This window comes from Mytilus trossulus, unplaced genomic scaffold (genome assembly GCF_036588685.1).
Source record: "Mytilus trossulus isolate FHL-02 unplaced genomic scaffold, PNRI_Mtr1.1.1.hap1 h1tg000024l__unscaffolded, whole genome shotgun sequence".
NCBI classification, from domain to species: Eukaryota; Metazoa; Mollusca; class Bivalvia; order Mytilida; family Mytilidae; genus Mytilus; species Mytilus trossulus.
In genome coordinates this window covers 490,609-507,492 of record NW_026963290.1, presented here as the reverse complement: position 1 = coordinate 507,492, position 16,884 = coordinate 490,609, and the positions used below count along the sequence as shown (strand labels likewise).

The 16,884-nt window shown below is 33.1% G+C and overlaps 1 protein-coding gene across 1 annotated transcript; it reads left to right on the top strand.

The window, feature by feature from the left end:
• The first annotated feature begins 15,813 nt into the window (after nt 1-15,813).
• On the top strand, nt 15,814-16,578 carry LOC134699013 (uncharacterized). Its single transcript, XM_063560705.1, has one exon. It carries the CDS (start codon nt 15,814-15,816, stop codon nt 16,576-16,578), a length of 765 nt encoding a protein of 254 aa, XP_063416775.1.
• Nucleotides 16,579-16,884: the final 306 nt, after the last annotated feature.

Genomic DNA, 16,884 nt, shown 5'->3' with positions numbered 1-16,884 from the left:
ATACTTGTCTGATTTTAATTTTAGCGATTATGTCAGATTTTTTAGGGTGACAACGTGCGGATTCACGTAGCGGTTGATGCATCCATGGCATGACAAGAGACTCAACCGTCTGGCTTATTTTAGATATTATGTAATTCTATAAGTTTGTGTTTTATAACTTTATTTGTCTTCTTAATCGTTAAAAAGTGTTGGCCATCGTTAATCAAACTCATCATGGATAACATATTTTATTGCTTTTTCTTATAATGATCCACCCTAGTTTAATACAATAATATATATATATATCTTAATAGTAATAGTATACATTTGGTAATCACTTAATAGTGAAGAACGTGTATACCATTCTTTGGAAAATTTATAGTAAATTCGATTTACGGCACATTTAGTCTTTAGTTTTCCATGTTGTGTCTTCTGTAGTACTATTTGTATGTTTGTCATTTTTTTTAGACATAGAGTTGTTATTTTATTTGAAATCTATGAGTTTGACTGTCTCTCTGGTATCTTTGGCCCCTCTCTTACAGAACATCTTTGCATTAGAACATTATGGAACCGTTCAAAAACAAGATTTGAGCGATATCGTTAAAGGTCCTATTTCAAAGTAAAAAAATTATATATAAATCTAAACGATTCATTTTTCAGTAAAAAATGTGTGTTTCAAAATATTAGGGTATAAAAAGGGGAAAGCAAAACATTTTAATTTCAAAAATATACATAAGTAGACTGTGGAAAAAAGCTTTGAAAACATAATAACAACATTTAGTCCGTTCATTTTAAACGATAACATTTTGTACTTTAGATAACCTACTTTGAAATAGTATTTATAATCTTATATAATCTAGTCTTTACATTCATTAGTCAAAGGGAAAATCAAGTACAAGGTATGATTACTTTTTTTTAGTTGATTTAAACGTATAAAATTCAAACAGCACATGATAACGAAGCATTAACTTGCATCATTTATATAATAATAATGAAAATAATAAAAATATCAGAATAATAATGACAGTTATATTGATTATTGGTGCAATTGCTCTTTTTCTAGAAAAATTACAAAAACACATAATCACATTCTTGTCTTCGCTAATATACACAGTATTGCAGAGAAAACTATCTGTACTTTTGTATATTATCTTGGTATTTAAATCTTTTGTGTAAATAATTTAGTTTGAATTATGCTTTGAACTTTTTTACATGCACTTCATAGGTTTTCGTTTTTACATTTAAACACAAAATTGACAAACGGGTACTTGAAATAAATATGCTTTAATATTTTAAAACATAGATTAAAATGTTTTGCTATTTACTTATGATAACATCTCGTCTTCCATCCTATTGATACCATGTACATATATTTTGTCATTGCGAAAGGTCATTAATTCACGAGATTATTCACGGCGTCTTTACACAAACTTCGTTTCTAGTGTTCTGATTTATCTTTTGGTCAAGAAACTTTGAATGCTTCGACCAGTGTTTTCGATCAAAATGGCCGTTTTATTCAACTGTTAAGTTGATTACTCTTGCAAAAGTTTCATTATGGAAAACGAAATAATTGGTTGACAAAACTTATTACTTTCCATAATAAAAATTACTTTTCCAATACATAATATTCATTTTCAGATAGATTAGCTGGGTTATATCCCAAATTATTTAATGAATGGCTTTTTTTTTAGTTTGAAGGGGATTATGTAAAATGTGAATAGTCAAAAATTTATTTTATGGTTTAATAAATTCAAAATAAATTATTGCTATTAATTATAAATAAACTTCAATCAAAAATTAGCCTCATAGAACTTTTCATACTATTTATGTTAACTATAACAACGTACATGTCGGCGTATGAATACACAGCGTCAGAAAGAGCGTGTCGCCATAAATATTGAAAACATCGCAAATGAACGTAATACTTTTAACCAATCAGAAGACAGTGAATACACCGTGACCAACTTTATTTATAAAGTAATAAGTTTTTTTTTTAATCAAACCATGTTCTTAAGTTGTAAAAACAGTTGGAATAATAAGAAAAAAGCACTAAAATGTCAGTTTTTAAATGAAATTCTAACATCAGAATCGTATTCCAGTTTCCTTTTGGTTTTATATTGAATTTTCTAAAATAAAGATCAAGTTTGTTTGCTGTTTTACGATACAAAGATGGTGATGACCCAAACCTACCGTTTATTATCGAGTGTCTCTGATTGATGTGTTATTAGATATACATGAGGTACATGAAGTCAGTATCTACTTACTATTAATTATTCTAAACACACAAATATAGTGTCCCGTTGAAAATTCGACATGATAACACATTATCTAGTATTAAGAAGATTTTTTATTCAACGAAATATTCTATTATCTTTATATATTGCTATTTTTTATGTTACCTTTTTTTTTTTTTTTTTATTAATTTTTTTTTTTTTTGGGGGGGGGGCTTATGTGTTTGTCATAATGTACCGTTTTCCATCATCATCATTGTCTTGACAATTATAGATTGGTACATGGTTGTTGCTTAGCAAGACCAGCACTTGTCAGACACGACATTTGCACTATTGTAACTATATATGTGAATTGTGGACTATAATTCAGATTCATATACATTGTATATATATACACATATACATGAACGGCTTCACAAGGGAAAACTCTACGACAAAACCACCCATTAGCTATAGATTACCAGTACAGGTGATTCACGGCTGAAAACAGATATATTATTCATAGTTACTCTAAATATCAGCGCCAGTGTTAAATCTGATTAATGTTCAAACTCATGTTATATGGGTATATTGTGATAACATCTCCAGCAATGTGACAAGGGCTCTAGAATACTCGGCTACCTAGACATGCTAGACTTAACTAATAAACCCACTTACACTGGCCCAGTGTTACATGCCCCGTCAGTATAAAAAAAAAGTAAAATCACAAAAACACTGAACCCAGAGGAAAATCGATTTGGAAAGTCCATAATCACATGGCAAAATCAAAAAACAAAACGCATCAAAAACGAATGGACAAGAACTGTCATATTCCTGACTTGGTACAGGCATTTTCAAATGTAGAAAATGGTGGATTAAACCTGGTTCTATAGCGCTAACCCTCTCACTTTAATAACAGTCTCATCAAATTCCGTTACATTTACATGATGCGTTAAATAAACAGTCACAATTAATAAAATAGTCAAAATATTGGTACATCAGCATCATCGTATAACAATTTAACAGTACACAAAAACATCTATCTACGAACACATGGATTGATTTGAGTGTCTGACGTCAGAAAAATTATATACGTCACATAAATTTGTCTTTCAATGTGCATACAATAGTTATCAAAAGTACCAGGATTATAAACAATTTTAAAATTTACATAGGCAATGAGCGCATACAGGGTTAAAAAATCAGAAGTATGTAAGAATAAATTACAGAAATCAAACTAGTCCAAAAGTTATACATAGAATTTATGAGAATCCAAAACATCCAGTAATCTATAGTTGTAATACTATACATGATATACTAGGTATGCAGATGGAATTGATTCCATATTAGCTTAATTATTTTCGTAAGGATAGTAAATTGTAGTCACAGATATTCTTGTTTGTACGTCTTCACAATTAGCAATTCTACGCCAGATCCATCAATTAGATCAGCAGTAACGCTGATAAACGACTCAAAACAAGTAATATATTCATAATTACTCTAAATATCAGCACAACAATGTTAAATTTGCTATCTGTATCTAAATAACAAAAAAAAACACAGGGAAGTATTTCTATTTTGGCTACCTAATAAGAAACTGAAACAAACAGTTAATGATTCACTTTTAAAATTAAAGAATTAAATTGACAATTTAGATTTAAAAGTTCGAAAATAGACAAACGAAAGCTTCCATTTGTATGCCCTCAAAAAATAAAACGGATAGTTAAGCTGCTTTTAGAGAAAAAAACAACTGATTTCTACAAAGTTTTCCGTTCATAAGATTAAGATTTTGTTACAGTGGTTTCAAATCAAAATAATAACATTTGCAACAGTCCAACCTGTTAAATCGAAAGAATTTCAAAGGGACACCAATTAAACATTTTTCACTATTTAAACATTGAACTTGACGGAAACTGATGACAAGCGTATTTATTGTCGGTACATCAACCTAATATCCACCTTAAATTAAGTTTTTTGTTGCGTAAAAGGTTCTAAAATTTCTACACAAAAGATAGGATTGGTAAATAAAACCCGGCAAATTGTACATTCTTTTGAAGACGATCACATATTTAAAAGTTATAAGTATAAGCTGTTTAACCACTAGACTTAAAATCATTGCTCGGATTGTTCACCTACTACATCAAATAACTATAGCTAAATTGTCTCACACAGAAGACAGGACGATGTGTTATCATATTAGTTCTGTCTGCGATTCAATCAGTATTTGCTCTTTATGAAACTAAATATTATAAGCATGACAATATCTACAAATACGTAAAATTGTCGAAATCGAAAGTATACTCTTAACATGAGTTTTCGACTTTTTGATTTTTAACGAGTTGATATTGATGATATGTAGTGCCTTAAACTTACAATTCTATCATTTGTTTACGTGTTTGCCTACTATCTTGATGTTTTTGGTCCATAAATAGAAACTTTAACAACGAAAATGATCGCCAAGCGAACCACAAATACGGCGGCATACAGGTGGACGAATTCTTCAGTTGTCTCCTAGTTTGATTTATATCCCTTAATGCATGACGCTTATAACACGTCCTGTGTTTTGGGTTAAAACATTACAAAAAGATAGCGAAAAACTGTAAACAGAAAAAAACATGATCAGAAAAAGATCATTTTAGTCATGAATAGTATTTCAGACTGCAGTGTTGGGGAGTGTTTCTTGATGACCATTCACATTTTATTTACGTAAACGAGTAATACAGGCTTTTTAGAGAAACTACTTATCTTTTATAAGTATACTAAATGATTAGATACGCGAATTGTTAACCAAATTTCTTGCTTGAGATCTGATTCTCAAACACATACACCTTATTTTAATAAAGCTCCTTATTCATGTAAAAATCTTCTTTTTTCAGACAATTAATTGAAGGCCATGATTGTTAAAACTACAATTAAGATAGTACTGTGCTTGGTGAGTTCCTTTACTTATTCGTTCATACTATACCTTCTCAACAACTCGCGACATCGACTATAAAATTGAGGGGTCGTCTTAAAGACAATATTCATCGTGATAATTACGTGTACATCTTCGAATTGTCGGATATATACTGTCTTGACATTTTTGCTGCAGAAGATATATCAAACAAAACAATGAAGAAATGTATGTCTCTCATATAATATTCTTATTACATGTATTTACACAACATTAGACGTTGAATTTTTTGATAACAAATCCGGTAAATAGTCTAATTTGGTAGGTCACATTCATTAAAGGGAAGGGGATCGTAGTTACGACTTTAGGAACATATCCGATATCATTTGTGAAACGGTTGCGTTTCGGTGTTGTGTCGTTGTTCTCCTCTTATATTTAATGCGTTTCCCTCGGTTTTGGTTTGTTGCCCCGATTTTGTTTTTTGTCCATGGATTTATGAGTTTTGAACAGCGGTATACTACTGTTGCCTTTATTCCATAACGGTCAACCAACTCGTGATGGCGTCTATAAAAATTACGAAGGAATGATTTCAACATCACCATATAGAACTCGTAATAGTTTCCTTTTGAGCAGCAACCCTCTATCAAGAAAATCATGATAGAAAATGCAAGCACGGGAATATCGTATCAATTGGGAGATATAAACCCCGTATGCAGGTGCTGCTGGAATGTTGCTACTTAGAAATGAAAAATTCACAATTGGAAAGTTGACATCGTCTCTTTTGTCGTGAAGTTTTGTTTTCAACCGACCCTCATTGTCAACTTCTAGATGAAAGTCAAGATATAAAGCCGACTTTACTGTATCTGTAGTATTCTTTATCTCTAGTGCGATGGGATAGATGCGTTCCACATAGTCACCAAATTTTGAAGTATTTAGTTAAAGAACATCATCGATATAGCGAAAAGTAAAGTTAAAGGATATTGCTAACTTCTAAGAGTATCCGTCAAAATAAGTTGGTCTCGAGTAATCAAGCAGTTACCGATCAACTCGTTATGCATATTATTTCATTTTCAATTTAAGCTTAGGAAATTGAGCTCTGAAAATAATGCAAACCATTGATTGAAATTGTGTAATTAATTAATAGTATCATTATTGCATCTTATTTTGTGTTAATTTGACGTGTTTTCAAATATTAATATGTACCAACACGGTTTTTTTTTGTGGAGGTATTGTCAATAAAGTTAATAGAGGAATAAATGCCAACCTCTTGAAAATACAGCCTTCAGTGCTTGCAAGGGAGGTATATTTGCAACTGGATTTCAACAGAATAAAATGTTATGTATCTGTCAACAGAGCGACTGGAGCCGGCATTACAGTTACTGCTAGTAGCTGTAAGGTTATTTATTTATTATTGTCAATTTGTTTATTCTCTTTTGTTTCATATTCTGCCAGAGGACTCGGACTTCTCTTAAAACACTGAATTTAACTTTGCGCATTGCTGTGCGTTTGTTTTTCTACATTGGCTAGAGGTATAGGAGAAGGTTGAAATCTCAAAAATTATGTTTAACCCCACCGCAATTTTGCGTCTATCCTTAGTCAGGAGCCGCTGGCATTTGTTAGTCTGGTATGATTTTTAATTTTTCTGTCTTTTGTTTAATTCAGAGCTTACTATGACGTCTATTATCCCTGAACTAGTATGCATATTTGTTTAGAGACCTGCTGAAGGACGCCTCCGAGCCCGTGAGTTTCTCGATTCAGTGAAGACCCATTTGTGGCCTTTGGCTGTTGTCTGTTATTCAGTCCTTTAATCATCTTTCTATAAGGTGTGACTACTGTAGATCATCACTTAAAACTAACAATCCGGATTCAAATTAAACAAAATTGCGTGATTTATTGAAACTATCACTAATGCAATTGATTCACACTTTGTATTTTTTTTGTTTGCAAAGGCTGCAAACGTTTTGAAACATGCGGTTTCTTTGTGCTTAAGTCTGTTGATATGATTTCAAATTCAAAATTGTCTGAACTGCATGTATATAGGTAATAAATTGTTAAAAGAAAAGTCGCGGTTAGGGACAAAAAATATATAGAACTTCGTGAATTAAAAACTAGAGGAAACGAAATATCTCACAAAAAGTCAAACACAAGATCAGCAAACATCCTTTCTTATAAATTTGTTCTAATGAGATATCCGATGATTACAAATTCAATTGGTGAAAATCTAAGGAATGATGATAAGTTGCCAAATGGAAGGAATATGGAACAAAATGTGCATGCTTCACGATATTTATTTTAATTGCATTACCTCTCAGGTACAAGTTGAACGGTTAGAGCTAGGAAATGAGATTTGGTAAATTACTGATAAGTTTAATAACATGATTTATCTTATTTGTAGGTGTTTGTAGCTAGAAGTCGACAAGAAACACCGCAGTATTCCCATGGTAAACTTACATTTAAACTTTGTTTACATATTGCCTCTGAAAGGGTTTTACAGATTGATTATAAAAGTAGACCGAATGACTGTTTGAACTTATATTTGACATTTGATATTTTGGTTCATTGTTGCTGAAAAAAGTTGATTACAAGCATTCCTCTACTATTTTTGTACAGTTCTTGGATTTATATGTTAACACTGTACATGTACATGCAGTCATTATGATATTGTGTTTTGCATACATTCAAGTTTACAAATAATAAATAATAATATCACTGTACAACAACAAAACAGTTTAACGTCGATATTCCCTCTAAATACTGACATGAAATTCATTTCATATCAGTTTTGTCAAAATATAAAAAAGACTGACTTTTAAAGATTTTTCAGTTAGACTATGTCAGAGATTGACACATAAATTTTTATACTTCATTCTTCTACGAAAGGTAATACAATTATGTTCATCTGTTTATTGCATTAGTTATGTGTGTCTATGTTTACAGTTACAAAGAGTTTGGTGTAATCAAATTATTGCAAAACTATCGATGATTCATAATAAAAGCTGTAAATAACTTCCTGGTACCAAAACAAATGATACCATTTACTAGTATCTTTTATTGGACATTTCATTTCAAAATCTTAAATGAAAGCTTACGGGCTTATTTGATTTTTTGTATAAATCTTTTTAAAGAAAAGACTAAAACCCTAAAAGGGTGGTAATTGTACAACATCATCACGCAGACATTTCCGTTTTCGTTACAACGTTAAACGGATCACTAATTAGAACTTTTAAACATTTAAAAATTAACACGTCCTTGTCTACAGATTTTCACCAAACAGTATACTTCATATTCTTCCTTAACATCACGTTGGTTTTAAGTTTGAAACTCTTACAAGTTTTTATCCGCAAACCTTGCATATCTTTCGTTAGCAGAATATAGATAAAAGCAAGTAAGATTTGGATATGTGAGCATCCACACTTTCTTTTGATTTGTTTGCCTGTTTTTGTCAATCATTATTGTATCTGATCATGCTGGAAAAGTTGAAGAAACACGTTCCTGTCAATGACTTAGTATAATTAAAAAAGAAACGCGTAACGTGTAATAGATTTAAATATGAAAACGCTATACGAATAGAGGTAGACATTATTTCACTACTGACAAATGGAAAAAAAAATGAAATCGTCACATTTTTAAAAATCTTATTTTGAATGGCCAATCTATGTCAATTTCACCGTCATTTTCATGTTTATTATAAAAAGAATAACTTCCATAGTACTCTCAATGTCAAGGTCACTGAGGAATTTACAGATTATTACTTGTTTAACTTGTTGTGGCATTATACCGCACCTCTCTTCATTTCATATCCGTTCACAGCACCTAGTGCATCAATGTCAAACACAAGAGATTATTGGAGACCAGAAAATATGTTAAGTAAGAGCCAGACGAACTGAAGAATCATACTTCATGCGAAAGGATAAAAGTTAATAGATTGTGCATTTAGTAGTGCATTCAAAAATTACGGCGTAAAATTAGCACACGGATGGCTAACTCTTTCAAAAAGCCCAAGATTGTGGATGCCTTCACAACGAGTATTGTGTTGTTAAAGCAACAAAGGATCGAACATTATTGTTTGTATTTGTAAAATTCATTATTTGGAACATCAAAGCAAAATAAAAATTTTGAATTCCCGAACTAAACTTGAATTTCACATATACACCTAAAGCATTCACGAAATGAGAGACAAAGAGATTCTTATATAATACAATATATTTAGCCAAATGTTTTACTAATTTAGACATCAAATACACAGAAGATAATGTCAGTTTTATATTTTTTGAGTTTGGTGGATTTGTATTACAACTGACAATCGGTATTAAGAGTTGACCCCTACTGATTGTCATATAGCTTTCCTTGTGTTTTGGTACGTATTCATATGATTTTGCATGTATACGGGTTATTGTGTATCCGCAATTACTTTTAAAGGTTAAAGAATTATGTCGTTTAATCGATATACTAGGACGTTTTCACAACCCCATGATTACGTGAAGTGTTTGGTAGATTAAGAAATGCTAACCTTAAGCTGAAAAAGAAAAAGTGTGCTTTTATGAAATCGGAAGTGTCCTTCTTAGGTCATATTGTTTCCGCAGATGGTATTAAAGCTGACCCTGGTAAGGTGGAGGCAGTGGACAAATTCCCTACAACCCGCAATGTGAGAATGGTGCGTGCATTTCTTGGTATTGCTTCGTATTATAGAAAATTTTTACATAATTTCGCCAAGATTTCTACACCGATAACCAAATTATTGAAAAAGGATTTAACATTTGTTTGGAATGAGGATTGTGAAATAGCATTTAATTCTTTGAAAAGAGCATTAGTTACGTCACCTGTGTTGCAGTATCCTGATTTTGAAAAGCCATTTATTCTTTATTGTGATGCATGTGACTTTGGAGTAGGCGCAGTCTTGGCACAGAAGACAGATTCAAATGAAAAACTTGATAATCCTATAGGATATGCAAGCAGGCAGTTGAGAAAAAACGAGTTAAATTATGCCGTTATTGAAAAAGAAGCATTAGCAATTGTGTGGGCAGTTGATCATTTTCGTCAGTATCTTTATGGTCATCAGTTTACAGTAATCACGGATCATAATCCATTACGATGGTTAATGACCATTAAAAATCCAAGTGGTAGACTTGCTCGTTGGTCTTTAGCGCTACATGAGTATTTGATTTTAAACATATTTTATTCATTAAGATATGAAAAGGATTGAGCAACAGGCACAGCCTATAAAAGCTCTCTCCATATTACATGTTCAAGGTATAACTCAATTATAACAACTGTATTTAAAATAATGCAATATAGTGGAACATGCATGCTACTTATGAGCACACACGAGAAAATAAATGTTTACAGTGTTACTTACTAAATGCAAAGTATATTTTAAAAGTATATATAGGCAATTACTCATCATGTATTCAAGAACCTTGAAACATGCAAATATCCTTTATAAGTCATTAGAAATATATATATATATGGCTTGAAAGAGACACTAAGCTTGCTTAGTGGATAAAATGAATTAATGTTTAAGTGGAGAAGAAAGAAAATAAAAAATAAAAATAAATGAAACAAAAAATAGGTAAGTTTTAAACAAAACGATGAGTGTCACTGATATATTTATGAACAGATTTAAAAATAGCAATATTCATATCATATGAAAATAATCTGTTTCCAAAAAGTAATAATTCAATATTTATATCAACATTATCAGCAATGGAGATAATGGAATCAAGAAGAATCTGTCTTACATCATTGTACTTAGGGCAAATGAAAAAGAAATGTTTGTTATCCTCAACAGGGTGATTACAGTTTACACAAACAGTGTTCTCTGATAAGAACTGATTAAACAGATGAGATTTTAGGTTGCTAGCATTATTTCTGAGTTGACAATGACTTATATTAAGTTTCCTTATTCCATAGTTAAAAGGTTTAAAGATAGCATCAGTCTTATAAAACTTATCCAGTCCACTTCTAAATATACCCAAACTTGGGGATTTTTGTAAACTCAAAGGAAGACTGTTCCAAAGTCTTATAGTGGAAGGAATGAAACTATTAAAATAAGAGCTAGTTCTAGCAAGAGGCGGATGAAAAGTGGTATTTTCATTCCTCAAAGTGTAAGTGCTACATGAGTATGATCTTACCATAGAATATCGTGCTGGAAAATTGCATGGAAATGCCGACGGTCTGTCAAGAAGAGGTGAAACGCAAACTGTGGTAGCAGGTTTAATTGAAATTTCACCCGCAGGCTTACAACTAGATGTGATTAAAGATTTGCAAATTAAGGATCCGAATTTGAGACCAATTATAGACTATTTGAAAGATGGCGATCTACCTGAACAGATTACTAATGCCAGGAAAGTTATGGCATGTAGCCCGGATTACGAATTGTTTGATGGGATATTACATCATTTTTGGACACCTGGTCCGAGAAAACGGAAGTATGTAAGGAAACAACTGGTTGTCACTCATTCACTTACAAATGAAGTTATGCATTGGTGCCATGATGATCCTACTGCTGGGCATTTAGCTTTCCATAAAACTTATCATAAGATACAGGAGAGATTTTATTGGATTGGAATGTATAAAGATATTGACTATTGGTGCAAAGCATGTGTAAAGTGTGCAACGAGAAAAACTCCAAAAGGCCGGAAACCTGCTCCTATGTTGCCAATTCCAGTGGATGGACCTTTTGATAGAGTGGGCGTTGACGTTCTTGGACCATTTCCTCCAAGTTTACAAAGTAATCGATACATTGCGGTGTTCACAGATTATCTGACTAAATGGACAGAGGCCTTTGCAGTTAGAAATGCAGATGCTGTTACTACATCAAAGCTTTTTGTAGAGGAGATTGTGTGTAGGCACTCAGCACCAAGGACATTACTGTCTGACCGTGGTCAAAACTTTATGTCTAACCTGTTAAAGGAAATTTGCAAGTTAGTGAATACAAAGAAAATTTTCACAACAGCATACATCTACAGTGTGATGGTCTGGTGGAAAAATTTAATGGTGTACTTACCCATATGCTATCAATGTTTGTAGATGATCATCATAAAAATTGGGATGTTTATATTCCATATGTGTTGTTTGCCTATCGAAGCAGTATACAAGAAAGCACACAAGAGACTCCATTTTATCTTATGTATGGTCGGGATGCACGTTTACCAATAGATGTTGCTTTATTGGAGCCTACAGTCACATATACTGATGCTGACGATTACAAAGCTAACGTTTTAACCAGATTACAAGAAGCTTTTACTTTAGCTAAAGACAATATTCAACTAGCACAACAGAAACAGAATAGTTATCAAAAGTACCAGGATTATAATTTCATACGCCAGACGCGCGTTTCGTCTACATAAGACTCATCAGTGACGCTCAGATCAAAAGGCATATTCTGACAAGAAATCTGCGGAACCTGACTATGAAATAGGTCAGAAAGTTTGGGTTTACTCTCCAGCGTCAAAGGTAGGCCTATCTCACAAACTTCTTCATCCATGGAGTGGTCCTCATAGAATTATATCCAAGACTTCACCGGTAAACTGTACGATAGAAAGTTGTGACAATAAGAGACATCAGCAAATTCTTCATGCTAATCGTATTAAGCCTTTCCTGGACCCTGATGACCCTCCTGATGCACCAAATGTATTTCATGATGAGACAGATATTCAAGGAATTGAAAATCCTGACCAAGAGGATGAAACTATTGAAGACAATGATACTGAAACACATGTTGTTGTTGAAGTTTTGGACAAGTTATGGACTCGTAATGATGAAGGACGTTTAGAACCAAAATATTTTGTGAAGTTCGAAAACAACACTAAGGAAAATTCTTGGGTTAAACCAGATGTTATTCCAGGGCAATTAATTGAAGAATTTGAAGAAAATTACAAGGGGCGTGGTGCTTCATATCGAAAGAAAAAGGTGTAGACACTTGTCAAGTGATAAGAAATGTTTTATTATATAATGAATTTCAAAGCAGTGTGTTTTTGTATTCAATAGCAGTGGACATTGACTTCATTTCTTTATTATTTCATTCACAAAAGTCATAAACCGTACATAATACTTCTTATCTTATGAAATCATGGTCAAAGTGAAAGAAATTTATGGTTGACGTGAAATTCTGGCATCAAAATATATATTTTCCTGCAAGTTAAGTCTCAACTTTTGACATGTACAAATTTTTGTGGAAAAGAAACCTTATTTTGAACTCTATGGTGACATTTTTATGAGTTCTGAATAGTTTTACAAAACAAATGGTACTATATAAACTTTGGATGTGTTCTAACCTCGCAAAACCCAATTCAATATCCAAGTATCACCATGAGCTCCAGAAAAATTTCATGTTCAGAATGCAGCAGAACATTTTCAAGTGAATGGGCTTACAACCGTCATTATAATTAGAAACTTTCTGGTTATCAGTTTATTAGAAACTGTCCTATAAAGGGATGCAGCAAGCAATTTAACAGGAAATACTGTTTAGTTCAACACCTGAGAAGACAGCATGGATTGTCAACTATCAATGCTAAGGAAACTGTTAAAAATGTTGAAGTTAGATGTGTTTCAAAAGAAGACTTGGACAGAAATAAATTTCAAGTGGTGAAAATTGATGATTATTCCGATATATCAGAGGATGAATTTGACTTTGATAAAATTTCAAACCAATCTTTTTCTAAAAAATTGCCTAGTGATGATATTTGTAATGTGACCACAGAAGAACAAGAACTAACTGCTGATTTGGACTCTATTACATCCGCAGAGAATTTCAGTATAACAACATGTGAAACACCACCAGAACTTTCTGACGACGAATTGACAACATGATTTAGGACTGATTGCAGAAGAGTTGGAACCTGAACCTCCTCTCGATCCAAATTGCATTGTTGTAAGTGACAGTGAGGAAGACATTTCGCCAGATGAAACAGTGGTTGACACAACCACTACTACAGTAATTTTGACTCTTATCAGGAAGGATATTACTTTTAGTGATGGGAGTATGGAGACAACCAGAAGTAGCACTGTCTCCTATTCAACAGGAGTTGATCCAGAAAGAATAGACTTTGAAAGTTTGGCAAATACCGTAATAGATGAAATTCCAAATCATTTTAAGAAACAGAACTGTCGTTATACGAATTCTAATATCTTTTGAACATTACCGTGATTTAGCAGAACAAAATAACATGTATTACTGACATCCGTAATTTCAATATACCCGGCCTGACCAGAAAGTTTTAAGATAGTCAACCGCCATGGCATTTTTGGTGTCAGAAGTGGGATCCAACAAGAACAAATAGCGGAGTATAATATATTTAATATATGGACTACCAGATATAACTTTTGGATGTACGCTTTAAAATATTTCTGAACTGTAAGTGTTTCGTCATTATATTTTTTATTATTGGATTATTATTTAAATACGTAATTATGGGCCGTACAAGGAAAACCAGAAATAGAAGTCTTTCACCTGCTCCATCTGTGTCTGTAGTGCGAACACCAATTTCATCTACACCTCATGAACGCAGAGATTTGCCTGAAGTGAAATCACAAGTAACACCGTCAAATTTCTTTGGAGACGTTGAGGAAGATTTTGAAAGCTGGATTAGAATATTTGATAGGATCAGCCGAGCCAATCTTTGGAGTGATGGCAGGAAGGGAGAAATGTTGCCGGCATACCTGAGGGCAGAGCTGCTGACTATTTCGAGGATTTGGATAGTGAAATTCAAAATGATTTTGATACAGCTGTGCAAAAGTTAAAGCAAAGATTTTTCCCAAAAGAACTTGAGCGTATGTACTACAGCGAGTTATTTCAGAGGAAGCAAATTTCTGGTGAAAGCGTTAAGGATTACGGAAATGCGATCTTAAAACTGGCAAGACAGGCACATGGAGGCGTCCCACTTGACGAGCACGATAGGTTAGCTATGGAACACTTTTTACAAGGACTTCATCCTAGTTTTTGAAGATTTGTTATGATGAGCGACCCCCAGAGCTTTGAGCAGGCGTTTCGAATTGCCAAACGGGAAGAGTGTAATGAACGGCTTACACGCATAGAAGAGGTGAGTACTGCTTGTGCTGTAAATGCAGTATCCGGTGATGCAAGTGTTATTCAAAAACTTGAAGATGAAACAAAAAAAATAGATATGCTGGAGAGAAAAATGAATAGTGTAAGTGTTCAATCATATCCAGGACAGGGTAGTACAACCCAGTTCGCACAAGGAAATCCTAGAGGAAGTGGTTTAAGGTCAGAAGATGGAAAGCCGATATGTTATTACTGTCATAAGATAGGCCATATTGCACGGTACTGCCCTGCTAAACAAGGGATACAACAACAGCAGAGGGGAGGTGGACGAACTGGTTTAAACTAAGACCGGCTTCCTTCATAGAGGGGAAGGCGGCCACTTGTGTAAATAAAAATCCCTCGTTTTTGAATAGGACTGATGTTCAACATTTCCATAGTGATTGTGTAGATAATGTTGATTTTAATGATACGATTAAAATTAATTCTATTACTCCTGATAATGTGCAGGGAATAAAGATAAAAGGAAAAGTTTTCATGCGAGACGCAACCTTGTTAATTGACACAGGAGCAGTTTTTTCTTTAGTCAAAAAAAATATGGTGCCAAATATTGAACTTTTAAATGTTAAACCGAATTATAAAACATTGTTTTGGCAACTTGCCAGCCTCTTAATATTACTGGAATTCTTGAATGTGAAATTAGTGTTAATTCGGAAGTGTCTGTGCACAATATGTATGTAGTCGAGAATTTGCTATATGATGCCATTATTGGAACAGATATTATGAAACAAATTGGAATAGTTATTGATATGAAAGATGAAGCTGCTTACTGGAATAATATGTATGTAAGGTTCATAGGAAGTAGTGATCAAAATAGCGTCACATCAAGTTCATTGTACGGGGTGAATTTAATTCAAACAGTTGATATTCCAGCTAGATCAGAAATGATTTGTTTTGGAAGAGTAAACGGAGATGTTAATGGGATCATTGGGATCATTGAACCTAAGAGTCAATTAACTTCCAAATACAGTGTTATACCGGCAAGAGTTTTAACTAAAATATGTGACAAAGATGTTGTATTTAAGGTATTGAATCCAACTACAAAAAACGTTAAACTATTCAAGGATACAAACATTGGCACGTTTGAGGAAATTAATAAAGTTTTAGATGAGGAATATGATTCTGACATTGTACCTACTTCTAATGTTGTGAATTCGTTATGTGAAGGTATTTCTGAGGAAAGGATGCAGGATGTGCAAGTGGATTGGGACCAGTTAACTAAATTAGAACAGGGACAATTAATGGAACTTTTAAATGAATTCAGTTATATTTTTGCTAAAAGTGATAGTGATTTGGGTAAAACCAACTTAGTTTCGCATAGTATTGACACCCAGGGGCATGGTGCTGTCAAGCAGCGCCCGTACAGAGTTCCGTTTTCACAAAGAAAAGAAATAAGGACACAAATTCAAGATATGTTGGATCGAGATATTATATGACCCTCACATAGTTGTTGGGCTTCACCAGTGATTTTAGTTCGCAAAAAGGACAACACCCAACGTTTTTGTGTTGATTTTCGTAAATTGAACACCCTTACTAAAAAGGATGTTTATCCGCTACCCAGAATTGATGATATGGTGGAAGCTTTTAGAAATTCGAAGTACTTTTCTGTAATGGATGTGGCTCAGGGATATTTTCAAGTCTTGGATGAAAAGGATAAAGAAAAGACTGCCTTTGTAACAGCAGAAGGTCTATACGAGTTTAATTGTATGCCTTATGGAGTGTGTAATGGGCCAAGTACATTT

Bases quoted from the DNA above. Each gene is read 5' to 3' on its own strand.
- LOC134699013 (XM_063560705.1), top strand. From the start codon at position 15,814: ATGTATGTAGTCGAGAATTTGCTATATGATGCCATTATTGGAACAGAT.